Below are 27,884 nucleotides of genomic sequence, written 5' to 3'. Positions count from 1 at the left end.
ATCCCTGACACCAACAATGCTTTTACATCGTTACTACTTCAGCAATACATGGTAATGAAAATATGTTTGCCCCCCCATTATAGGGAAACTAATACAGATTAAAACCTCACATTTTAAAATAACTACAGTATCACAGTTTGAATGTAAGTGGACTGACATGATTTAAGATGTACGTGACATGATAACCAGATCCTCAGCTTGGGCAAATCACTGCAGCTCCCTTTGAGCTCTTGGAAGCTGACATGGCTTTGGCAATTAACACCCGCAGTGTTCTGTTCCCTGCTTTGGTTTTGTAACACAAATTGTGATGATCATTGCAACGTATGAGTCAAATAAAACAAGCACATGATCAACCTGCAGCCATTGAGGTATGTTAGATACTTGTTCCTAGCTGTCACAGTCAAAATGAGTAAATACTGCAAATGATTAACCAGATTTGCTTCTGTGCTTGCTCCTAGCAAATCCTTGTAGAAATGACTGCACAGTTCCTGGGCTTAATGTGAACAGTACAGAATATTTTTGAAAAAAAACCAGTTTAATTTTTTAGTGTATTCTCTCAAAACTTGTCTCTTAGGGTGAGTGATAAAGGCACGCATTTAGGTATCATCTAGTTGTCTTAATTTCCTTTATGGTCAGTGGACAGAGCAGGCACTTTGAGGAAATGATTCATCTTATCCCAAAGCACATGTCTAAAATTAATTAGACAGCTTGTGCCCTGAAAGTGCATATTTTTCTGCACTGACTAGAAAAAGAGTTGACGATGATTAGCTCTGATGTAGACACCTACATTTCATATCCCTAATGTTAAATGAGACGAATTTCACCCTAAGAATGTTGATCATTCAGACAGAGAAGAGAAATGAAGCTATATGGCTTGTATTTCCAACCAAGATTGGATATAATTCTGATTTTGAGTCTGAAATTGTTTATGGTTATTGATCATACATAGCCTGCAAACCAGGAATTTCTTATGATTTAGGTAGAAGTGCATGTTTAGTAAAACAGCTTTCTGTGAGCATCTCATACTTTTGAATATCCAAAATATACATACAGTCACCTTTCTCCCTCAACTACCCAAAGCTGCAGATCATGATCTATAAAATCGGATATAAACCCTCACTACCTGAAGAAATACCTTTTACTGTACTGTACTTCTGCATTCTGATAAACTGAGGCAATGAACTTCAGTCTTTCCTAACAAGAGAAGGACTTTCTGACAGCTATTCAGTCTGGAACGCAAACTCTCACACTTTTCTTCTCTATTCTTTAACTGGCTAGCAGTGACTAGAGCTTTAACAGAGATGAGACCTCAACCATTCCACACACATAACACTAGATATTGCCCTGAACCACAAACTAAACAGATGAGTGCTGGCGCGTGAGGGAAGAATATTTTTCTTCTGTGGCAGCGCGGAGAGTGAGGGTAAAAGATCCAGCAAATCTATTCTGAAAGGGAAAAACAAGACTGAGATTTTGACAGATGAGTGTTCCAGAAAGCCTTTGCTATAGAAGTTCACTAAGTCTGGGGGCACCTTAAAAACCCAAGCACTTCCTCATGCACCCCTAAATTCTGACTGAAGGGCCAAGCTCAGTCTCAGTCACAGTCCAGAAAGAGGGCAGAGTTCCACCACCTGACATCTACATTAGCAAGCAGCAAAGTCCATAGGATGGGATCTGTACAGCAAAAGCCTTGGTGCTAGGAGCTGGCATCCATAGCATGCACATTTCAGGGTTTTACTCTGGACTATCTCCAACCTGGTCTCTAGACTGAACTCACACCGGGTGCCAGTGCACTTCAGGGGTGCTTCTGGGCACATCTTTCTTGTTTGGCATCATCCAAAAGAAAACCAATTCATGTATTTTCAGTCCACCCTTGATGGGAAACACAGCACAGCAAAAGACCGCAATCAGGAGATTCACTTCAAAAGAGTGTGTTCCTGAGACCAGCCAAGGTGCTCTGTGTACTTGTGGGCCCTGCTCGATTAGAGAGACCCTGAGCATCTGTGGGGCAGGGGGCAGATCCATGTACAGCACAAGGCTGAGCAGTGAGAAGAGTCTTTGTTTCAAAAGGAAGGCCCCAAGAACGGTGGTGCTGCCACGGGCACCTGTGGTGGCTCTGCCCCGGGAGCAGAAAGTCTGGCTTGGCTCTCACCCTGGCCAGCTGCAAACCCTGAGAAAGGGCTAGGCATCAAAGATGGGCTTTGCGAGTCACATAAGCAGTGATACACCATGAAACCGCTGATATGTTAGGTCAGAGTCATGGCAGGTCAGGGAGGACCCTCTCTATGTGTAACTGTCCTTTTCATTGCTTCAAGATGCTTTGATTCAGCTGTGGATGTTATCTACCTTGACTTCAGCAAGGCTTTCGACACAGTCTCCCATGATATCCTCCTGGGGAAGCTGAGGAAGTGTGGGCTGGATGAGTGGTCGGTGAAGTGGATAGAGAACTGGCTGAATGGCAGAACTCAGAGGGTTGTCATCAGCGGCGCTGAGTCTAGTTGGAGGCTGGTGACAAGTGGTGTCCCTCAGGGGTCAGTACTGGGCCCAGTCTTGTTTAACTTCTTCATCAACGACCTGGATGAAGAGTTAGAATGTACCCTCAGCAAGTTTGCTGACGACACAAAACTGGGAGGTGTGGTAGATACACCAGAAGGCTGTGCTGCCATTCAGCGTGACCTGGACAGGCTGGAAAGTTGGGCAGAGAGGAACCTGATGAGGTTCAACAAGGGCAAGTGCAGGGTCCTGCACCTGGGGAGGAACAACCTCATGCACCAGTACAGGCTTGGGGTGGACCTGCTGGAGAGCAGCTCTGCGGAGAGGGACCTGGGTGTCCTGGTGGACGACAGGTTAACTATGAGCCAGCAGTGTGCCCTGGCTGCCAAGAAAGCCAATGGGATCCTGGGGTGCATCAAGAAGAGTGTGGCCAGCAGGACAAGGGAGGTTCTCCTTCCCCTCTACACTGCCCTGGTGAGGCCTCATCTGGAGTCCTGTGTCCAGTTCTGGGCTCCCCAGTTCAAGAAGGATGAAGAGCTACTGGAGAGAGTCCAGCGGAGGGCTACAAGGATGGTGAGGGGACTGGAGCATCTCCACTACGAGGACAGGTTGAGGGAACTGGGCTTGTTCAGCCTGAAGAAGAGAAGGCTGCGAGGGGACCTTATAAATGCCTACAAATATCTGAAGGGTGGGTGTCAGGAGGATGGGGCCAAGCTCTTTTCAGTGGTGCCCAGTGACAGGACAAGGGGTAATGGGCACAAACTGAGGCACAGGAAGTTCCGTCTGAACATGAGGAGGAACTTCTTCTCTCTGAGGGTGACGGAGCACTGGAACAGGCTGCCCAGGGAGGTTGTGGAGTCTCCTTCTCTGGAGATATTCAAGACCCGCCTGGACAAGGTCCTGTGCAGCCTGCTGTAGGTGACCCTGCTTCGGCGGGGGGGTTGGACTAGATGACCCACAGAGGTCCCTTCCAACCCCTACTATTCTGTGATTCTGTGATTCTGTGATTCAAACCTGTCCTGTTGCCGGCAACCTAAGCGAGTGGGATCAGATTCACTCCTCCCCCTTGGATAGTACTTCTTCATCTACACCTTCTAAACATTTATTTTTGCTCTGTACTCCCACTCTTATTTCTCCTTAAATGGGTTTTGTTGTATTGACAGTTTAAGGTGACCTCAGCTTGCTCAGGGAGATTTTGGGAAGAAAGTGTTGGGAAGGGTGAACTGATTTGTGACTTCTTTGGGGAAGGATGAGAGCAGGGGAAAGCAGGATGCTGCACTGGCTTTTGTATATTGATTTGCATGTTTTAATTCAATAACCATGGTGGCTAGCACCTAGAATCGGAGTTCTTTTATACTCTTCTTTGTAAAACTGAAGAGATTATTAAGTAATCAACATTGTTCCGAAGAAGAATGAATAAGAAAATACAATCTGCTTCCCAAATTACCATTAACAGGAAAGACAACGAGCCGTTTCATATATTATCTAGGAGTCACACTACTAGTGAATACATCATTTCAGTTAACGCAACAGGATAGAATCAAAGAAAATGAAATATTAAGGCCATTAGGCTATCAAGGTTGTTTCAGCATCTAATGCAACTTCTTTTTTTCCCAAATATCATTCTATATGTGAGTGTCCACAGAAGGGTGAACTTTGAAAAAAAAAACCCAACCTCAGCCTTAGGCTCTATTCACATTACTAAAGGCATTAATGTATAAGAAACCAAAAAGAACGGTACACTGTGAGAATTTTCAGTTGCTGACCTACCATACTACAACTAAGAAAATGTCTTATTCTGATTTCAGTGATTCCAGTGATAATTAAAAGTAACTAGAATTACACCACTGACATTTAAGTGTGGTCAAAGCAGGGCCAGTGAGATCTGAATCCAGCTTAGGCTTTAGACACAACTCTGAACTTTCTGACTGTATCATACAATACTGTTCTTTCCATTTAGCTGAACAATAGCCTGGCCTAGGAAATTCAGAAACTATTCCACTATCTAAAAGAAGAGCTACCAGTGTCTGCTTTGATTATTTTCTTTTTTTTTTTCCCAACGAGTCGCAAGTTCACTGACTTTGATAAAAACATTTCCAGACTTACATCAGCATCTGAACAGAGAATCAGGCCCCAAGTCATCCTCTGTTCTCTACTACTAAGAAATAGATATTGCATATAACTCTTTTTAAAAGAATGCTTAGCTTCTGTAGCACGAAATGTTCCTCGTTATGATTTCCAGAAGATGGAGGTCAGTACAGCTGGCGTGAAAAGGACTTATTTTCAGTTAAATCTCTTCAAAGGGTGATAGCTGCGCGTTACCAATGGGACTTTAACAAAGGTCTTCCTCTTTGCTATTGTGTCACAATTCACTGCCTTAAGAAAAAGAACACCTGCAATAAAAGGAAGTCTGTCTAACACAATATAAAAAGTGTGGAGACTTGTTAAAGACGGAAGATTGAGACCCGACCTGAAATACTGTAGCAGAAATGGCGATGATATAAACCACAACTGAAATGGGATTTTATACAATATCTGAAGCAAGGATAAATCTTTTACAAAGCCATAAAAAAGCAATTGAGAAACAAGCTTAATTTTAACAGCTAGTGCTCACAAAAGGACACTGTCACTGGGGAAAGGGTGGACTGTTAACAGCCTACAGGCACCAGACAGGATTTTAAAGAAGGCCACAAATGAAGCAGAAGTGGCTCCTTACAAATCAGTGTTTCCTTCTCTGCAGTGAAGGCAGGCGCTGGGCCGGCACAGCGGTGCACACCCCTGCCCCGCGTACGGCCGAGCAGAGGGAAGGGTGCTTCCCACACAGCCCCGCGCCCACGACCAGCTGGCAGGGCAGAGCCCTGTGCGGCGCAGCGCGGGCAGCTGCCAGGGAAGGAACCTGGAGAGGTAGCTTAAATCCATTCACCAGCGCCCTGAGCATGGCCGGTGGCTTTCTTCTGCTGCTAAAGTTGCTTGCATTCAAAGCCTACTCCTGTGAAAGGCTCACTCAGAGCTAAATGGGATATGCAGACCTGGGGAATGAGAAGGTGACAGAAGAGGGGAAGGGTGTAAGAAGGAGGTCACTTTATAAATCCCCTGAACCATTTGTATTCATTCTTTGTCTTCTAACACCTATTTGTTCTTTCAGTAACTGAAATAACCTATTTCTTGGGTCCAAACCTCATCAGTTGTGTGGTGCAGTTACAAAATGTGCTTTTATTACTCTGCAGAGTGGAACTGTTGTTGTGTGCAAAATCCCAACTGCTTTACAGAAAATGAGCCTATGCAGAGAGCCCCTCCTGACTCTGCAACCTGAGGAAGATGCTGGTGGTGATGCCAGCAGGTGGTTCCCTCAAGGAGAAGAGCTATCATTGTTGCTTAGAAGCAACACTGTAGACCTCTATGGAAAAAAAGCATGGAGAGAAAGGAACGATGAGGAAAAGGCACTTCATGAATCTCCCACCCCCCCCCGGAACTAAGAAGAGATACAGAGAGAGCTGCTACCACATCTCTGAAGTAGCGTAAGTCTAACAATGCTGCTGTCAGTCCAAAATACTGTGCACCATGCACATACCAAATCCTTTGGATAATGATTTGCTCCTGTGGTTCTGTGTGAGCAAAACTAAACCTGCATTTTGTCCACACAAATCAAAAAGATATCGAGGAAAACTGGAGACAGTGAGAGATGAGGCAAGTCTTTGCCATTTCTGACTCTAGGGATAAAGAAAGCCTCATTATGCCACTATATATAAAAGCAATGCAATCTCTTGATAAATACTTATCTGTGTTGTGCTAGTGATCCTTTGTGCCAATGTGCTGCGGTGTTCATGAAAAACAGGAAAGCAGAAGAAATTGTAGAGGAATGATACAGCTTTTTATTTGCTTAATTCATGTGTCTGGTTAATTTCTGCCTTCCTATAAGTATTGTGTTGCAATTTATTAATGTATTCTGGTTTAATTTATTGTTATTATCTTAAATTAATTATGTCAGTGATCTAGATATCTTTTGCAAAAATGCCAATTGCTAGATTCACTTAGTAGACACACTGGAAATTAAGATGAGAAAAAGCATATTTTTAAAAACAGAAAAATTTACAACTTGATTGATTTAGAGAAATCCAGCAGTGAAACATTACTTTTTCAAGTTTAGCACTCCTGTGGCAAAATATTAAGAGCAGACGAAGAAGGAGTGGAATATGTCCGCTTCTGTACTTTTCTCCACTCACACATATATTTATTTTTATTTTGATGGTAGTAATAATAATCAATCTTGCTGTGACAGGCTGTTCCATTTTACCCATCAGAGAGATCTGTTTTTCAGTGCTTAAACTGACACGGTACTTTTCAGCCACATATCTCAAGGCTCTTTAAGGCTGGGGAAGCTGAGGATCAGTGATGTCAAGCAACACATTGAAAAACTGAGTTAGTGAGACAGCTATGAACAGTGTCCAAGACGCTGTGCAGCTACTTCCCTATCATGGTTGTTAGTAAGTATTGTTAGATATTATGAACTAGAATTTACTGGCTTGTAATTTTTACAAGATAAGATTAATGATACTAATACTATATGACAACTTAATACTATGTGACAACTTTGCATCCATGCTTAATTTTTAATATTACAAAGTACAATGTAAATTCTTCTTATTATTAAGTATCAGTTCAGCTGTGTACATCAAAGCATTAAATATGTGCCAGATGCTGCACAGCAGTTTTCATCTCTGTGTTTAAAGGCAAACATAGCCCTGGATGAGAAGTGAGGCTTGATCTTGCTAGTGCAGAGCACTGACAGAGCTGAGGAAAGTGGTGCCTGCCTATTGGGAAACATCCTGTTTAGTTCTTATGGGCAGGCGAGGGCAGGGAGCAGGAAAAAAAGAACTAGAATCAGCCTGCCTGCTAGACTAGGAGCCAGACTGATGACCTCTGACAGCAAAACTGATTCACTATGCAAAATTCAGAATGCTGCGCACAGCGGACACCTTGGAAGACGTCTAATACACAGAGTGCTGAGGTTTAAACTTTGTCAGATGGAAACGGGTGGGAGAGGATGGAGCTGCTACAGATGGAAAAAGAAAGGAAATCCATTGCATTTCTTGCAGAAAGGAGAAATGCTTTCTTGCTGAATAGAGTCTTGTGCATGTCCATGTGCATGTGTTTATGTATGTATCTGTGCATACAAATATAGAAACAAACACTGCAAATGTTAATGCATATGAAAAAGCCTGAGAAAACAGAAATTAGAAGTAGCAATATGCTCTTTCAGAAAGAAGTAAACATAAAGGTCCTAGGCAAATGCAATTACAATTAGCTTGTATTTTTCAGTTTGCTTTGCCAAGATTTGCACGGTTATTCTGGAGACACAGTTAAACTCAATTCCTAGTAAAAATCTGCCGAAGAGGACCATCTGAAATTAGGAAGAAGTAGCAGAGTATTTAGTAGCAGACAATGAGGAACCAAAATACTGGAGAAGCACATTGCCTGGCTTAGTGAAGGACATTTGTAGACGTGGTCACTCAAAGTTGCACAGAGGTTGACCCGATCACCCTGGTATTTATTCCTTCTAGCTGTTTCTGATGTAAGCACATCATTGGTTTGCAAGAATCAGTACAAGATGATACACAGTTCACCAACTCATAAGGTATATTTATCTCAAGTGCTGCCTATAGGTATGCAAACAGAGTAATGAGAAACAAATAAGCTCATCTGTGTAGATCTGTGCCTTATTTTTTGGTCTGACTCTGAGCCTGACTCAACAAACACAGCAGGACAGGCTGGGAAAAGACTGGATAGGAATAAGTTTTGCAGGAAAGCTCTTGGGGGTTCTGCTAAAGTTTACCACGAGCCAGTCATGCAGCCTCATGGCGAAGAAAGCAAACAGCTTCTTGGGCTGCATTGCCAGCAGATTGAGGGACATGATCCTTCCGCTCTGCTCAGCTCTGGTGAGACACATCTGGAGTGCTGTGTCCAGTGCTGGGCTGCCCAGTTCAAGAGAGACCCGGGCATACTGGAGTGGGTCCAGAGAAGGGCCACAGGGGACTGAAGGCTTCAAGCATCTGTCATATGCGGAGAAGCTGAGAGAGCTGGAACTGTTCAGCCTGGAGAAGGAAAGGGCCAGGCAGATCTGAGTAATATGCATAAATACCCAGTGGGACGGTGTAGGGAAGAGGGTGTCTAGGACAAAAGGACACCAGCTGCAACACATGAAATTCCAGCTAGATATAAGGATTTCTTTTTTTTATCACGAGGTAGTCAAAGTACTGAAATAGGGCATAAAAGGACTGTGGGATCTCCAGGCTTGGAAGTGTTCAAAATTTGCCTGGATGAGTAACCAGATCTAAGCTTGCCCTCTTGAGCAGGGAGAGCATCCAGATGACCTTCAGAGGCCACTTCCAACCCCAATTATTCTGTTATTCAGTTTGTAGAATATAGCTGTTCATGTCAGTACTTCACAGTCTGAATTTCAAAACCAGCTTCATAACTTGCCTAAAAACAAACCTCAGAGCTCTAAGACTCCAGATATTTTCTGGTACCTTATTTGCTCTGCAGCCTTTAATATGTGCTGACAATGAGAAGTCTGGCAGAAAAAGAAATGGGGGACCATAACTGTTAACTTTCAGCTTCACCGTTTCATGCTTTTGAAAGCTTCCTTACATAATTTTAAATGCCTTTTTGATATAGCTTAACATCAGAAAGAAAAAAACAATGAAAGGCCAAAAGAAAAGAGCTGAAGTATTTACCGTTAAAAAAACTATCCATCACGATCTAAATGATTCTTATATTACACTTTTCAGCTTAATTGCAAAATCTATTCGGAGCATCGACTTCATTGTATATCTGAACACATTTCTGAGCACTGAACAAACTGTAAGTAATAGCTGCGAGACCAGCTATGGCTGAGCAAATGACAGTCTGCTTCTCTAGTAATAAGTGTTATTAGTGCCCGAAGAAGTAAAAAGAACAAATGTGATGGCTGAACAAATAACATGTGTTTTCACTGAAATCTTCAAAATTATTTTCTGCGTAATTCTTCAAATCTCACCACAATTTCATCGTTTTATTACACTTAATTCTTGCTTGAAAGTTAGCAAACAAAGAAATAACAAAAGAAATCTATGACACGTATTTGCTGGAGGCAAATTATTCCAACAAACTAAATGAGAGTAAAACTTAGAAGAGAGTCATATGACATTTCCGTAAACGTGTGTGCTTTGCTTTGTATTTTTAGTCCTCTTTCCTAAGGGAATCATATTTGTGCTACTGAGCTGTCTGAGGGTCTGTCTATCAATTTTCCAGTAAAATATTTTCTAACACATTGGGCAATTTAAGCTACATTTGAAATGAAGACAATGCCTCTAAGGCATTGTCTTAAGACATCTAGGACACCTAAGACACTAAGCTTGTACCGCCCTTACTCATACTGGCCACTGGGTGGAGAACAGAGACCCGTATGTTTTTGCCACCAAAGGGACAAGAGGTACCCAGACAGTACACCTCCCGTTTGACAGCTACTAGTCAGCACACGGGCACTACCTGGTCAGTCAACTTGCACGTATTTCTTGATTAGCCACAGTAAGTGCGATTTCTTGCTTGCTGAGTAGGTTTTTGGGAAGAAGACTTTTATGGTGCTGATGGCAGTGGTGGTCTAAGAGAAAAACAAAGCCAACAAAAACCAAGAGGGTATCAGTCCTCACTTCTTACTGTTTTAGTAATTCTAACCACTGCTTCGTTCTGCTATATGTAGCTTTCCTATTGCTTCAGATTGTACAGATGCACGTTAAGCAATGAATAAATACTAATGAAAAGAAAAAAAATGAAAAGAAAAATAAAAATGAAAAAAATAATAGTTTTGTTAAACTGGGAAGCCTGACCTCGAGTTTCACAAGTTCAACTTCAGTAGGTATCTGGTATTAACTTTGTTTGGGCTTTCTCAGTAATAAATAAAACCACATTTCTTTTGTAGGCATATTTATTTTGAAACATGAGTTCTGTACTTCAAATAGAAATTCAGTAAATATATAATAAGATTAAAATAATGATTTTCTAATTTTGGTAGATATGCCCTTTGTCCTTAGGCTGACTTGACTTCTGATTTTCAGTGAATAAGCCAGAAATTGAAACAGATACACTATTTCAGAATGCAGGAAGAAAAATAAAATGAAAAGAAGGAGGAAGAAAATGAAAACTCCTAGTGAAACGTGAGAGAAACACATGGGCCTGATTCTTGCAGTAAACTCATATGCAGTAAAAGACTACTTTGGCCTGGACTGCCACTATTAGCAGACTAGTTGGCAGGAAATGGAAATCAGAGTGTTGCAATGTGCTTCAAGTATTCACTTTGTCTTAAGCAGAAAGTTCTATGTGTTAATTCAGGGCAGCACTTTAGGAACAAGAGAAAGAAGAGACGTACAAGCAGAGAATTTTCTGCCTCTCTCACTGACTTTCATCCTTTGATTCAAACAGAATATTTTTGTGCTTTTAAAAGACCACCTGCCAAAAGTATCGTGAAAAAAGGGATGTTGATAAACAAGGACATAATGGTCCTTGACAGAAGAATATGAATCACTAGAAAAGCATTCTGCTATATAAGCTATAACTGTTATATAAAACTGTGGAGATGTCATTTTATCTTTCTGTGTCTTTGTTTTAGCTCCTTTTTTCTATCTTGTCCTGGTAAGCCAGAAAGCTAATAGTAAAAACAATCTCTAATTTCATGCATGTAGTGAAACAGGGCTTTGCCTCTTTTTCTAGTCATTTATGCAATACAAATAAAGGACTATCATAATTTATTTTTTACATTAAAACATGGCATATTTTTATTATCACTGTGTATGAATAGATGAAACAAAGGGCCCAGTAAGTAAACTGGGGAGACACTTCATCAGATCTAGCGAGATCGCTGATGAGGTTCGAGAAAGCATTCTGTTAAGCATAAAGAACCCTCCGTAAATGCTGAGAGCAGACACGCTGTCTCCAAAATGGAAACACACTTTCTGGAGTTTCTGGGGAAAGCTGACACGAAATCGATCTTCATAGAATCACAGAATGATTTGAGTTGGAAGGAACCCTAAAGATCATATAGTTTCAAACCCCCTGCCACGGGCAGAAATACCTTCCATCTTCATTCTACTGCTTTTGCTGCTCATGTGGAGCACTGTAACACATCGTTTTGGGGTTATTTCTGGGGGTGAGCAGCAGTGGTCAAGACAAGCATTGCATCCCCTTGTGTCAAGGACTGCAGAGCTGCCCAAAGCACCAGCGCTGCCAAGGCTGCCCTGAGAGGCAATGGCGTGGGAGCGGTTCACCTCCAGAGCCACACCATCACCAGCCATAGACACCAGGTCCACACTTGTAAATTAAAATGGGTGAGGACCTGCTTGGCCTCCCCAAAGGCAAATGATGTGCACCACTTCTAGTGGGCAAGTTAAGAAAACACTCATGGCAAAAGTCTTGATGTTTGTGGTCTGTCTTCCAGAGCCTGGGCTTGCAGGATGATAAAGTCTGTTGGAGGAGTGTAAAGGAGGAGTTTCAGCCTCAGGTAACAGGTTTTCCTGGTTATGGCTGTTGTAACATATTCAGGAGGCAGAGCGTTCTTTCACCATTCTGAGAACAAAGTCTAAAAAAGAGCTAAAATTATCTTGGTATGCTTAAGTTACAGCAGATTCTTGAGAGTAGGTGGAGATCTACTGACTCAGATAGGCAGAAGACGCTGTCTGTCTTCCCGAGGAACTGAAGCAACAACACTGTGACCCTGCAGAAATTGATGTGTTGCTCCAGTGTTGTGTTTAAACGGGACTTTGAGCTGAGCTGTGCCAATTGGCACTAATACAGAAACCAAGCACGCTGTTTCCAGTCACCCACAAATATCTCTAGTTGCTACTGGAGACTGCATGGTCTTGTGTGGGTGAGCATGAACAAAGAAGAGGAGCATAGCTTTACTAAGAAAACCATCACAGTCTAGTAGAGTCTTGGCATAGCCTCGAGAGGTAAGATCTAAAACCTTTCCTGAGTAGCATGCAATCCAAGCAAATCGGATATAAACACTTGTGTGTGGGCTGAATGCATCTCCTGAATCTAATGCTGGCCCTACTCTCCCTTTCTGGACTGCAAATCTGAAAATGAAGCTCCATCTCTCTACACTTCACCCTTCAAAGGAGGCCAGGTTTGGCCCTTGCCCAAAACATCAACCTCACCACAGCAACATAAAAAGCTGAAAGGAAGATAATACGATGAAAAATGCACAATCTGATTGTGCACAGGGGGTGTGTGGATTTCAGATACATCACTGGGTTCCAGGAGAGAAATTTTCCCTGAAGACAAGCCTCAGATACAGAGTGTGGAGGCGGCTTCTACACACACCAAGGCACATGGAGAGAAGAAAACAAATGAGAAAAACTAATGAACTAAGAAAAATATAGGAGACAAAAGGAAATAGAAAACAGTAAGATTAAAGTTGCACAAGAAGTGAGGAAACAGCAAGGTGCTGATTTTCTCAGCTGGGCAGCTGGGAGAGGACAGCGAGCAGAAGACACCAGGTCAGATCAGTGGGCACCAGGTATGGGCAGGGAGCAGTGAGTGACTTCACTTTTTGAACACAGCCAGCAAAAAAGTCTCCAGTCCTCACTGCTTGAGGTCCACAGTCACGAGAAGTGCAAATGTGCATATATATGGGCAGTCGCTTGAGAAGAAACCCACAAGCCCACAAGCCAGTTTCTCTCCCTTCATTAGCATAGATTTAAGGGAAAAGCACTTTGAGTTATGGTCTCATTACTGAGATTTAATTACTTTTCCTAAATGTTCTGCAGAACATTTGCTTGTACATTGCAAAGTATTACAGTATAGTCACAACTTAGGCTCTCAATTACAGGAGAACTAGGCAGGAAAGAAGTTGAGCTAATTAGAGTCACTGAAGCTTAATCAATTCCTCTGTGTATGCAGAGAAAAGCATGCCAACTTTTAGTCCACTTGTGAAGGCACCTTACCTGTCTGCTATAGGTTATTAAGGCCTTCACGCAAAGGGAAAAACTCACTGGCTGATATTTTTAAATGGCTGTTGTGTTTTCTACATTGAGCCAGACTCTTCTCGCTTCAGTTCCATTTCTGGCAGACTGAATGTCCGAGATTGTTTCTGACTGCCCATCCTTACGCAGCATTTGCTCTCTGCAGACAAAGTGCTTTCATTTTGGCAGCCCAAACAAGTGTGCCAGGCCTACTCGCAGATCAGCCTGTCTAGGAAGACCAGGACCTTCACAATGGAGAATAAAGCTGCAGCTCTTCTGCATACTTTGTCTAGCCTGGCTATAATGCCATTCCTGTTTGTACAGTAAGTCTACTCTGCAAGGATGAAGGGGATTTCCAGGCACGTTGGGAGAGAACAGAACTCATATGATCTGGAAAAATTACATAAATAGTGTGAAATATATGAATTCAATTTAATTAGGTCAAGTGTAAATATATATATTTATACACATGTGGGCAGTCACTACTGAGAAAAGAAAACCCAACATGCCTAAAAAACAATTTATCTCCCTTCATTAGCATAGATTTAAGGGCAAAGGCTTTACACATAGGCGTGAATAAACACCAGCACAAGTACAGAAGAGCTCATTTCCTGGGTAAAATGCATCCCATCCAAAATTAGACAGTAGCTAGATTAAATACTTCTTAAAAGTGCTTGTATGACTGGCTAAGATACAGGTATGTTGCAAGTTAGGTGTTAACTCCTACCCACAGCTCTCCCTGTGCAGTTAATGGAAAGAGAAGTCAACTAGCTTCCGGACTTGCCCTGTAGAGATGTCAGCCAAACTCACCACGTTTGATTCAGCCTGTTGAGGCCAGGCACTGCATTTTTATGGCTTACCATGCCTGCACTAAGTACCTAATTTAGGCATGCAAAGTCCGAGGAGGTCAAAATCTAATCACTTTAAAATCAATATCCAATTTTGTTCTGCATGATCTGAACAAAGAGCACAGGTTATGTTCCCAAAATGGAACTGACTACGGAGGTGCCAATCAAAATGAGTAGCACCTCCTGGAAGCAAGTAAAAGGTACACGTGAGATCAGTGAGATCCAGATGTGTACTGGATGACTTCATTTTGCTTTGAAACCAAGTGGATACTCAGTAGATACACCTACGCGGGATGGTGGGTGCACTTCAAGACTCATGGTAACACAGCATACTTTTTCTAAGTCTCATTTGCATGCTGTGTAGAAGAAATCAGGTACGTGCGCACGCGCACACACGCAGAGCTGAGAGAGAAACGTTTTTTCTAAATGTATTTTAAAAGCCCCTCAAACGGGTGTTCTGTTTTACTACAACATCGACTGAACTGGGGGAGGATTTCGTTATTAGCTATAGAAAGCACGTGTTAAAACACTATAGCATTAAGAATTAAAAAAAAAAAAAAAAAAAAGGAAAGGCCAGATGAGTATCTATAGCAATCTGGCATCATCTGTTCTTCTCTCGGCAACGGCCATAAGGAAAGCCCTTGTTGAACCAGCCATACTGGTAACTCTCAGCTGCCCTCTTTTATCTTTAGCCAGTGACAGCAGCAGTGAGGTGCGTGTTTCCGTGAGCACCGCGCTTCCCGCACCACTCCCGCACCCCCGGCAGCGGACCCGGCGCCCGGCGGCTCCCGCACCCAAAGCGGCCCCGCGGCGGCCGCCCTCGCGCCGCCAGGTGGCACGCGCCCCCCGCCGCCGGAGGAGGAGGAGGAGGCGGCGGTTGGGAGCGGGGCCCACGCATCGCGGCAGCGCGGGATCCTGCGGGCAGCGGCCGGTCAGCCCTCAGGTACTTCCCCGGCGCTGGACGAGACGCTCTCTCGAAGCGCTGCTGTGTTTTTTCCGCCGTTCGGGAAGGAGCTCGTACGTCAGCTCTGCGCAGAGAGAGCTCTGCCGTACCAGAGCTGCAGGATCTTACACTCGCTTTACACACTGGTGTAGGTACCAGCACAAGCAGGTCTGTCTGGCCCAGTATTTTCTTTATGTCATAGCAGCTTTCCACGAATAACTGATGGGAGAACATGACCTTCCTTCCCACTTCAATAGCACCTTTATTCTACTCTTCTTCATGTTCATAAATACTCTGCTAAGGTAATAAAACTATCAGTTTAAATATGTGTAATAAAGATTTTAAAGCGTTTTATGGCTAGAAACACATATGGTGAATAGAAAGTTAATACCAGATTAAAATAAGCTTTCTTTTCCCTCAAACGAAACTGAACTTTATCGCCAGGAAGGTACGGGCTGAGGGCATCTCGGCAGTTCAACACCACCCTGCCGTTCCGCCAGCCCAAAGGCTCTGGCACACGATGCATCAGATCCCCACTTCAAGAAAGATGAGGAGCTACTGGAGAGAGTCCAGCGGAGGGCTACGAGGATGGTCAGGGGACAGGAGCGTCTCTCCCACGAGGAAAGGCTGAGGGAGCTGGGCTTGTTCAGCCTGGAGAAGAGAAGGCTGAGAGGGGACCTAATAAATACTTATGTCTCAAGCGTGGGTGTCAGGAGGATGGGGCCAGACTCTTTTCAATGGTGCCCAGTGACAGGACAAGGGGCAATGGGCACAAACTGAAGCACAGGAAGTTCCGTCGGAACATGAGGAAGAACTTCTTCACTCTGAGGGTGACGGAGCACTGGAACAGGCTGCCCAGGGAGGTTGTGGAGTCTCCTTCTCTGGAGATATTCAAGACCCACCTGGACAAGGTCCTGTGCAGCCTGCTGTAGGTGACCCTGCTTCGGCAGGAGGGTTGGACTAGATGACCCACAGAGGTCCCTTCCAACCCCTACCATTCTGTGATTCTGTGATTCTGTGATCAGGCACAGGGGTGCTGGGAGTTGGGGCCAAACGCACAGCTGCCCGGACTGCTGGCACCCTTCGCCCCCAGACCTGCCGAGTGGGAAAGGGGGGATCACTGCACTGATGTGCTGGCTGTTACGACGGGAATTTCATAGGAAAAGGAAATGGAAGAGGCTAGTGGACAGAAAAATACAGGCCCATGAAGAAAAACAAAAAGAAAGAGCAAGCAATCTCATTTCCATCGAGAAAACAAACGAAACGCAATGCACAGTGGTATCTTCTCCAGAGTTTTTGGTAATGTGCTCACAGTGACACTAAAAGCAGGTATTACCTGTTCTAAGAGATTCTGAAGCCTCTCTATTTCACAGTCTATTACAAATTTCTTTTCTTGCCTTCGGTCTAGGTCTTCTAAAAGCCGCCTGTAGCTGGCATCGTTAAAATTCTCCACGCAGATGGCACTGACTTGCCAGCTATTTTGTCCAGCTTTTTCCATAATAGCTTGAAGTATGGAATAACCTAAAAGAAAAGGATACAATACACTAGTAACACAATCATTGCATTTTTTGAACAGGAATTGTCCTTAATCAATATTATATCTTTTAATATTTGCTCCTGCAGGGAAAGGAATAAGAGACTGTTTGTATCCTTACCCATGCTACTTGCCACGATCAGCGCACAATATGCAATTAATGAAAAACACAATTGCTGTGATCCAAATTCTTGGAACGATTCTCAGCATTATGGATAATCTTCATATGATTTATAAACACAAACTCTTCCAGTCAAGTATTCAGCTTCTCAGACTGGTTTTGTAAGGTTTCTATATCCGGGCATTTCATGACACAGCAGTGAAAAAATCTGAGCCTACTCGTTCACCAGAAGTATTCGTGTACTACACAAGCAGTATGTCAGACATTCAAACACTTTGCTTTTCTTGTTGTTGTGGTTTTGGACAACATTTAATCCAAGCAGTTTTTAATACTACTTAACAAGAATTCATTTTTTCATTTTTTTATGCATATATATATGCCAGAATAGATGTGTGAATAGAAATGACATTGCTCTACTTCTGAGAGTCTATATGGCTTTACAGCACAATGCATGCAAAGTGATTAGAGGTCAATGAATGAAGGGCACCATAGAAGCATTAATTACTACTGCTGCCAGGATTACTGCTCTTTATCTGTATCTGATGCCCTCTTTGTCATCTCTGAGCCCATTCACAGAAGGGAAAGGCGCATCCTCTCCGAGGTCTCCGTCTGAACCCGCAGGGCAGGCTCCCTGCCCACAGGCTCAGTGTGCCTTGGCCCACCGGCCCTTGGCCTTCTGTTCTCTCCTGATTTTTTCTCACTAGGGCTGTGCAGTACACAGGAAGGAGAGGAGGTTGTGATGTATCTCAGGACTCCTTGCAAGTCTAGCCTTGACTTGTCCAACCAGTTCCTGAAGCAGGAAGCACGTACTGTTCCATCTTTTATCTGGAGTGAATGGTGAATTTGTTTAAAGCAAAGGCGACTGCACACCTCAGATCCAGAGTTAATTTTTAAGAAAGACAAAAAGTACAGATACGTTTGTCAATAACATAACAATACAAATGATGGAATTCAGAGAAGGTCCCCCTGTCTAGAATCACAACACAAAATATCATAGCTTTTTACTTGTTAGCTGGCTGAATTTTCCGCACTAGCTTTAAAGGAAAGATTTAACCTCTTGAAAACTATCCTTAGTGACGCCGCTACACAGTGGTGGCCCCTTTCTCTCTTCAACAAGAGGATCCCATACCTAAGTGCAGTGACCCTCAGCTGTCTTTTTAATGTACTTGGTGATGCCACTGCATGACAGATTCCTCATAAAAAGCACTATCAGATATTCCCATAGATTGCAAGACGAATCTTTGTAAGTTACATTTCAGAAGGAGTACTTTTCAGTGTGCAGTTGCTAACTAATTAATTATCAGAAGACCTACAAACCCACCAAAACCCAAGTTAGCCTCCAGTAAAATAAAATTAGACAATAGTTCTATGAGAATTTGAAGATTTTAGGACACATGAGAAACTAATTATCTTGCAAATCTAGGATTAGCTATTTTTCTACTGGCTCCTATGACATTTGCAGTCCTTGAAATTTTAACTTAAAATCTGTATCTTCTTATCATTATGACACTATGAACCTGCCCTTCAAAATGAACATTTATTATTTTTTTTCTCCAATTCAGATGACATATTTAGGACAAAAATACAAACATTTATAATGAATACATAAAATGCATAATATTTTATCATATAAATGAGACATTTATTTTATTAAACAGTATTTTATCTTCGGAAACAAATTCAAATACTTAATGTATTGAGTATTGAAGCATTTCTGTCCTCAGCATATATTTTTAACCTGATGACTTATTTTTTTTCAAAGAATCATACAGCTTTCCTGTTAATTGCTGCATAATTATTCTGCTTTTCCTGTTGCTATATTCAATCTCCTTTTTGCCTGTAATTATCTCTGCAAATCATGACAAGATTCTTTCCCAAACATTGTATTTCTTGCTTCATTTCCTATTCATTTCCATATATAGACATACATTAAAACTACTCCAGTGTTACAGGGGTTCCTGCTTCATTTAAACTGTAACTTTGACTTGATCTTTGCTACAAAGGCAGTCAACATTTACTTAATTCAGCTTCCTGACACAAATTAACATTTTCTTTGATTCAGAATGAATGGTGTTTGAAACAGCAATTGATATCCTCTCATTCCTTGTGTATTTCACTTGGACAACTTTACTAAGATGTATTTTGATCAAACTGGGAATTTATCCCAGTATAAAGCATGACAAATATCAGACAAACACATAGAAAAGCTTTTCTTCTACCTTGATCAAGGTTTGACTTGCCATTTTTCATTAGCAACTGCCTTCATTTAGGCATTTGAAGCTTCTGTAGCTTCTTGTCTGTAGCTGGTGCTCAGACGTGGGTTTTCATGTCAGAGTGTCTTTCACATAAAGCACAATACAGATAAATGATAGCAACTGGACATGGTGTAACATATCCATCAGAAGAGTTCAGAATCCCTGTGCAAGTAATCAGTGGCATAGTCATCTATTCAGTGTGCAGGAACAATTTTTAATATAACAGACCGACAAGGTGGAGCTTACGCACAATGAATAAAGGCATTCACAGGCTCAGTTAGCATAAAAATTCAACATGCTGAAGAGAATGCTTATTTGTCTAAAATAATTGGCTACAGCTAACATGGAAAAACATTAGTTGTTTGTAGTGCTGCAAACATTTTATAAGGCAAAAAATCTGAAACTAACCTGGGGTAATTATCAGAATGTATTGTGGAATACTATTTGGTGCATAAAAGCAAACTAAAAAAACCGAGGCTAATTCATGTCAGCTATGCTACACAATCAATGTTTTTGAAAACAACATTATTTAAAAAAATGATTAGGACTATGCCAATAAATAAAAATAAGGTAAGTTCTCACAACTGCATATAGTAACCCTTCCTCACCAACTAAATCAACCTTGAAATGCAGATAACTCATTTATCAGAAAATACAAATTATTGTGCCCGAACATAATCAGTTCAAGCCCGGAGGTCTGTATCAACAAGCTCCTGGCCCTTCCTGGAGGTTTGTTTTATTTTAATTAGGAAATCTATGAAAAAGATAAAACACCGGTACAACTGCCTGGAAACACAAATGAAGTCCTTCCCAAACACAAGGATGCTATTTGCAAAAATGCCTTCTTTTTCCTCTTTACGGGACTATAGTTCTGTGGAATTTTCCTCAATGACCTGCGATAAGAAGTCTGCCAACTGCTTTTTGTAGGTCATTGCTCAAATGCACATACTATTGGCGACTGCATCAGCACCAGTAATACCAATTCCACTTCAATATACTGGACTCAACTCAGACACACGGAAAGTCTGCAAAGATTTTGCGTTCTTGATTCCTTCTTTCCTTGCTTTTCTGTTCTCTGGTCAGATGGAATTGTGCTGATCTAACATACTGCTATTTTTTTACACAAATATACCAAGAGTCATTATGTTTGGAAAAAAACCCCAAACAAACATGAAAATGAACTTACTCTGTTCTTTTCCCATAAAATCAGAGCTAGAGACGCCTACTGCAGAAAATCTACATATTGGGGTTGATACTACAGCTAAGTACCTTACAAATAAAATCTCAGATTTTTTTTAAGCCTGCTTCCCTCATTCCACACTCCACAGGCATTTTTCCACTGCAAAATGCATCAGCCTCACAGAAACAACGCCAGATGTGCACCTGGTCTTATATCTGTTCAGAGAGAGATTAGTACTTCTTCGGAGAGACTTAGATATCTGGAGGCCAAAGCGTGTAAAACATTTGAGCAACTCTTGTTTAACAACACAATTGTAAATGTAGGAGTTTGGGAGTCCAGGATCCCTCCTAGTCACTGCAACATCGCCATTGTAATTGGAGCCTAGACACACAAACCCTCCACCAAAGCAGCTGAAATCATGACTGATCTTTTTGCTATTAAAACATCAGTGGCCTTTCAGTTTTTTTGATTTGTGTTCTGCTGTACCAGCTAGGCTTTCCCCTATCTAATTTTGTTTCAGTAGTCAATGACTTAGTTTCATTTATTTCCCTTTAAATGAAAAAGAAAATCTGGTATCTAAATCTCTTCAGTGTGTTCAGAATAAACTAAAGAGATGAGAGGAGAATTATGTTGACTTTCTTTTTCCGCTGGAATGCACTTGGTTGGCTTGTTTCCTTTTCTTTCTTTCCTTTTTTTTTCTTTTTCTTCTTGCTTGCTGGCTTGCTTTCACCAGAAATATATCAGTGATCAATTACAGTGTAATAATTAAATTTCAATAACTTGCATCTTCAATCAGCCTTTTCACTCTGGGAAACTGTTTCACCTGCCCCTCTAAGCGAATGCAATCGTTCCTGATAGTCTTGCTAGGAGACAGATAGCAAAGTGGCTGCTTGCTCCAAACAGTGGCACCCCCAGTAATAATTCTTATGTTTGAACTATTATGCAGAAGTAACTTATTATTAATTTTCTATGATGAAGAGGATGAAATGTTTACATTTTATTATTGTATTTGACTCTGGCTAGCAGACTGACAATACTGAATGACAGAAGTTAACAGGTTAATATACTGGAAACAGCATACGCAATATATTTCTGTTATGCCCCCAAGCGTAGAAAACATCTCTGACGAACATGGGTCTTTTCCAAAGATGGGCACCATATACTGCACATTACTGAAATGCAAATTAGCTTTCTTCCCTTTCTGGTCCAATCAACTTTCATACAGGAACTGATCCCATTCCCAAGATTAGCTATGACCTCAACAGCCACAGACACTGAAATATCGGAACTATTTTACGTAAGCTACTTCCATCTATTGGAATTCGTATTAGGATCAGTAAAAGAAATAAATTTGTTATAAATCCAACACACAGCAGAAGTGAAGAATAAATGATCAAATCATTTTGGTATGGATAAGCCAATATATCTGACATTCAGGATTGGATTCATGTCACTTAACTCTATCTGTCTGTGAAGTAGTTGTCTAAGTTAATCATCCAGGCTTTCAAAAGAGAGACACATATCCCATAAAAAAGCCTTTTTTTTTTTCTTGTCTTAGATATCTATCTCAGACAAGCTTTTCTCTTTATCCAATAAATACTGAAGGAGTCTAGACATGAGGCTTAGTGAAAATACCTACCATTTATCTAGCCAAATCTTGGCGAGATGAATCCAGACACTACAGTGATGAAAGCCATAGGAGAAATTTATAGTGTGAGTGATACGCGACTGTACATTCAACCAACAACTACAAACATTCAAATTTAAATGTATTTCAGTTTTCCTCATTATGATTAATACCTTTTTATTAATATATGGTTTTATTTAAATTTTTGGTCAGTACACAGCTTCCAGAACTCAAACACAACCAGTAAGACTTATAAGCTCCATCATACAACCTTTGATGTATGATAAGTCATTCGCATGCCTGATTTTCTCTGCATTTGGAGTTGGAACCAGAACATTCAACAAGAAGCACATACAAACTGGTCAATTTAGACAACAGAGTGAAAGCTAGAACTACAGGTGTGTTCTGAGTCCTTCTAGGGTCTAACTCACAGAAATGACACATAGATTGGAAAATAAAACAGCGAGCTCAAGAAATAATCCCATCTATTCCTCTCTAGCTCTCCATCCCCCAAGGCAGACAAGTTATATTTAAATCATTCTAGGCAGATATCTTTCTTAAAAACCTCTAAAGAGGATTCTGTAACTTCCTAGGTAATATATTCATTGCTTAATTATCCTTTTCATTAGGAGATGTTTCCTAAAGCCTAACCTGTCTCCCCTGGCACAACTTAAAGCCACTCACTCTTGTTCTAGCTCTAGTAGGCCTGGAGAACAGTTTGCTCCCTTTACATAACTGAAGACTGCTGTTTCATTTCTCTTCTGTCTGCACTTCTCTTGCTGAAACACGATTCTTTCAGGTTTTCCTTGTGGAACATGTTTTAGTCTAGATTCTGACAACTTTCCTTGCTTTCCTCTAGATATGCTGCAATTGATCCAAGACTTCCCTGAAGCACATTGGTGAAAATGTGATGTATTTTAAAAATGTATTCCGAGGTACACACAGTCTTTTCAATTTTTTATCATCCGCAAGTTTAACAAACGTATTCTGTATTTCCTCATCCAACTCATTAACAAAGATACTGGGAAAAACTGAAACCAGAAAGGATCAGTACTTATTACCTCCTTATTTGACAGTGAACCTCATATACTTCTTTCTGAGTTCAAGTGTGTGACCAGTGTTTTACGTATCTCCTAGAAATTTCATCAAGACAAATTTTCTTTAGCTCATTTAGCAAAATTTCACGCAAACTGTGTAAAAAATCCTACTAAAATGAGACACCTACTTTTTGCCCAAAGTCTACAAAGCTCGTTACTTTGTAATAGAAGGAAATTGGCTTTACCTCATATGATCTGTTCCTGAAAAATCCATGTTTGTGTTTACTTAGCTTTCCAAATTCTACGGACTTTCAAATGTATCTGTTATGATGTAGGTTGTGAATGAAGTCACCTATACTGTCAATTACCAGGATAATTTTCATGGAATCACAGAACAGTTTGGTTTGGAAGGGACCTTTACAGACCATCTAGTCCAACCACCCTGCAATGAGCAGGGGCATCTTCAACTGCATCATGTTGCTCAGAGCCCCATCCAACCCGGCCCTGAATGCTTTCAGGGATGGGGCATTGACCACCTCTCTGGGTAACCTGTGCCAGTGCTTCATCACCCACATTGTAAAAAATTTCTTCCTTCTGTCTAGTCTAGATCTACCCTCTTTTATTTTAAGAGTCCTTGTCCTGTTATAACAGGGCTTACTAAGAAGTCTGTCCCCAGTTTTATTACAATTGGTTCTGAAACAAAACTGAGGAAATAATAGATCCAGTTTAGCCATTTCCTCTATCGCTATTTTGCTTCAAAGATTTCAGAGTATTTGATCATAAAGGAATTTATCTTTATGTTCTGAATTTATGTTTCTCACCTCCCCGAGATCTGTGACCTTGAATATTTTCTCAGTGCTGTGAGAAACCTCCAAAACAAGCTCTAGCAGTGGTTTATGATCAGACTTTCTGACCTTCTGTCCACTAATCCTGTATAAACTGGTACCCACGCAACTTCATCTGCAGTATTTAATAATCCTTCTTTCCTTAGGAGGACATAAAGCTACAAGCAAATGCTGTCAATATGTTGCAACCATGACACTTTTAAAAAAAAATGTCTTAAGTGGAACAACAGTGTGTAGGTTATGTGCTTTCAGTGAGCATATGGGAGGAGGTTTGGCTTAATCCACAATGAGAATTCATGATCAAAGATTCAGACTATGTCAGGTCCCATTTATGCTACACCCACTCTGCAGCAAGAATTTTCCTCTTCTTTGCATTTCAGAGTCTTCAACCTTCATATGAAATACACTGTGAAGGTGTCTCATCAAAATGCCAAGTGATAAAGACCAGTGGAAACTTAAGAGAGACTGAAGAAAAGCCCTGGTTTTGAAGGCAAATAGGTAGTTTTGCTCGTGCTTTCACAGTTGTCAGACACCAATGCACTTCCACTTCACTAAATGCCTTCAAACTAACGTCGAAGTCCAGTAACCTTTCTTATGACACGCATGCATGGAGATGAATACATCCAAGCATACAAGATCTATGCCTAAAGTACATTTATGTACCTTGTTAGCATTATATATTTTCTTTGCTTTTATTTGTCTATTGCTATGCTAAAGGGTTCAGCTAGAACAGGCTCAGGTCAGAAATCTTTAGCTCTTCTGAAGTTTACAAGCAGCACTGAAGCCACGCGCTTACCAAATTTTAGCAAATTCTTACAACAGAAATTTGAATGCTAAATCAGAAACTGTGCAATTACTGTGTTAGAACCTCACAAACTATTACCTTAAAAAAACCCAGCAATTAAACCACTGAGTAGAAAAGAGGAAAAAAAAGGCAGGTGACAGGCTCTACTCTTTGTCAGACCAGCATTTTAAAGTAACTATAGAGGGTACATAGTCTCTCTGAATATCCAGTTACCTAATATGTCCTCTTAGGTCTATTATCTGGGATGTGTATCAATATCTTTTAAAAAAAGAAAGAAAACAGGAAAAAGTGAACTTATTTTGGAAGAAAATACAGTATGTTTCAATATTTATTACTTTTTTCTTTCTTATTATTATTACTATTAATTTGACAAATATCCAGCTTAGTTGTAAATGTTCCTTGCTCTTATACATTATAGCTTAGGCTTCTTTAGTGTAATGCCTTAAAGCTGAAATTCTTCATTTCTGTAAAACCTATAGTCTGTAAATTGATGCTAATAAATTATCTTTCTTACACAACATGTTAGGTGATGTAAAGCTATTTTCCAGAAATTGCTAGCTTCCCAACAATTACCTCTCTAGCCTCAATTTCATAGGATTTTGTTTGCCCTGTGATGGTATACAATTGTATGTAAACGTTTATGTAAACAACATCCAAAAGTACCGTGTCAAAGAGTATTAAGACCTCAAGCTAAAGCACTCAAGAGCCAATGTATCTTAAAATCAGCAGTACTCTAATGTATTCCAACGAATGTATTATGGTGTTGTCTTTAATTATATTGTCACTATTTTTCCCCACCAGGCATCTGCCTCAGTCCGTGTGTAAGATACCTGTGCCCTAGGACAGAACTGACTGTTGGTACAAAGTGAGGATCTTGATGTAAGAACTTCTGCCTCCTTTCTATAGGGATTTGTTAGAATACTAGTCTTTTACTACAAAATCTGACAATCTGTGCTTATTGGCATTAATGCAGTGTCATTCCTAATATACAGGAGAGAGAAATGCCAGAACAATCTTCAGAATGAGACAACAGGCATTCTCACTAAGAGGAAATCATTTTAAGAGAGTCACAGCCTTAATTCTATGTCTACCCACATGTGGCAATGTCCATATTTATTGGTGGCTACACAGCACATAATATATAGGACCTTAGTCCTATAAGTTCTACTTGTAGTTCCCAGCACATTATTTCTGATTTTAAATTTCAGCTGTGTTTAAGATCTTTTTGAAATCTGTATTCTCAAATTCTTAACTTTTTCAGAAAAATGTAACATGTCCTGGGAAGAGAGGCTTTAAAATTTGGATTCTATGATTATAATATGGTTACCTTTTGATTGAAACAAGTCTGAAATAAGTCCTACTATTTCTTTTAAACTAACACACAGACCACAAATGCATTGTTAAAAGTTGATTGCCTCCCCACCAACAAACAACAATTTGGAGCTAAACCTAAAGATCTATGATTTTCTTCCAGTTCCTAAAATTAACCCATTGCTCTTCTGATGTAGACCAGAATTAAGATGTGATTCTTTCTTTTTGGACTGGAGCAACAATTTTGGAAACATCTGAAGATTTCATACAGTGGCTTTTATTGAAGTGTAATGACACTGAATACTCTTGCACCTCCCAGGCACTTCATCTGATGGACTGCAAGTATCACTCTCAAGTAAATCCTGAAAATGGCTTAGAAACTGAGTTTTTTAAAAAGAACAAAATCCTACAAGCAAAAAAGAAAAAAGTGAGAAAGCATTTTAATAAGCTCTTCTAAATACTCCAAGACATTACAAGCATACCCACAAGTTAATACATATAAATGTAGGTATATATGTAAATACTTTATATGACTCTGTGCAAAACAGCACGCAAAACAGCATGCAAAGAAATTACAGAATTTTTAAAGGAGGCAAATGAACAAACAGAGGTTGTTTCAGCTCCTTCTACTTTCTTTTCCTTCTTCTCACCCCTTCTCTGAAAAGAACTGACAGGGAAAAAGGCACTTAATAACCTTGCCTCATGTGAGTGTCTTCATAAACACTGTTATCAGAGTCATAGATATGCAGAACTGAACTTTTCCAGTGATGCTATGAGTAAGACAGCTAATGTAACATCTAGGTCCTTGAATAGAGAAACAGGAAAGAGGAAGGCTAGAATTATATGATCTTCATAGAGGACACTGGAAAACTCCTATATGACTAAATCTCTTTTTGGTGTCCACATTTAAAAAATGAATGCTAAAATATTTGACAGAGTTCAAAGAAGCAAATCAGAATGATTTGAGGCCAATATATAAAACATGACTTGGAGTAAGAGACTCCAAGAGGACTCCAATTAGAAGAGAATTTATCTCAACTGAAAGTTCAAAGGCTAAGTCTGAGCTAGTTACTCCAGTCTCTTTCTACAGTCAGTGGAGCAAAACAGGCACCCTCTGATGGAAATTCATAAAACCTCTTATCATCTATCATCTCCCGTATTTTCAGGGGAGAAGAAATTCCCCCATGTTTAAAATCAAAAATCCCTATATTATTATTTTTCATGTTCAATGCCATGAACATTAGTATTGTGCATATGTAAAAGAGCAGGAGTAAAAGCAGCCTGCAATATTTGCAAAGTATCTGTTTGCTACTCACATGGCTTTTAATTTCAGTTCTTGTATTTTGTATCTACATTTTACATATGAAGACACAACTTTTCATTTAAGTAGAATTAAAAGCTAGGTTACTTCTATGCTTCTTTTGTGAAGGATGGGCAGCTACACATAGCCTTCCTTTGATTATTCTGGTGAAGGGATTTGCATACAATTACAGAGACAATTTCAGTTCCTAGCAGGAACAAACACAGGATGGAGTAAGTACTCACCGTATGATTAGACTAATTTATTATGTCCCACTGAGGCAAGCTATCTTCCAAGAAGTAATCATAAACTCATGTTCAAAGCTCTGGTAGAATGAATATATTTAACAGTTAAAATTAAATTTCAGTTGTAGGAACTGACATTTAGTGGGAAACATGGAAATGGGCAAGGTATAATGAAAAGATAACAGGTAAAAGAATACAGACATTAAAAGCTGTGATTGGCCTGTCTGAAAACAGGCCAGGATAGAAAATTGTGATAAAATCCTGGCAAGTTTCTCCTATCAAATATATGTTGATCTGGACTTTGGTTAGTTTTAACTGACCTTGGCATTAATGTCTGAAAACAATG

At 40.6% G+C, this 27,884-nt stretch overlaps 1 protein-coding gene across 9 annotated transcripts in view; it reads right to left on the bottom strand.

The window, feature by feature from the left end:
* GRIA4 (glutamate ionotropic receptor AMPA type subunit 4) overlaps positions 1–27,884 on the bottom strand; it is a 254,290-nt gene that overhangs the window by 88,767 nt on the left and 137,639 nt on the right. For all 9 annotated transcript variants that reach the window (XM_009938500.2, XM_009938501.2, XM_075418087.1 and 6 more), the window contains exon 4: positions 16,615–16,799. In XM_009938500.2, coding sequence (XP_009936802.1) covers positions 16,615–16,799 — 185 coding nt within the window. The remainder of the gene's footprint in view (positions 1–16,614; positions 16,800–27,884) is intronic.

Source organism: Opisthocomus hoazin, chromosome 1 (assembly GCF_030867145.1).
Source record: "Opisthocomus hoazin isolate bOpiHoa1 chromosome 1, bOpiHoa1.hap1, whole genome shotgun sequence".
NCBI lineage: Eukaryota > Metazoa > Chordata > Aves > Opisthocomiformes > Opisthocomidae > Opisthocomus > Opisthocomus hoazin.
The sequence above is the reverse complement of the archived record's forward strand: the minus strand, read 5'-3'. Positions and strand labels throughout refer to the sequence as shown.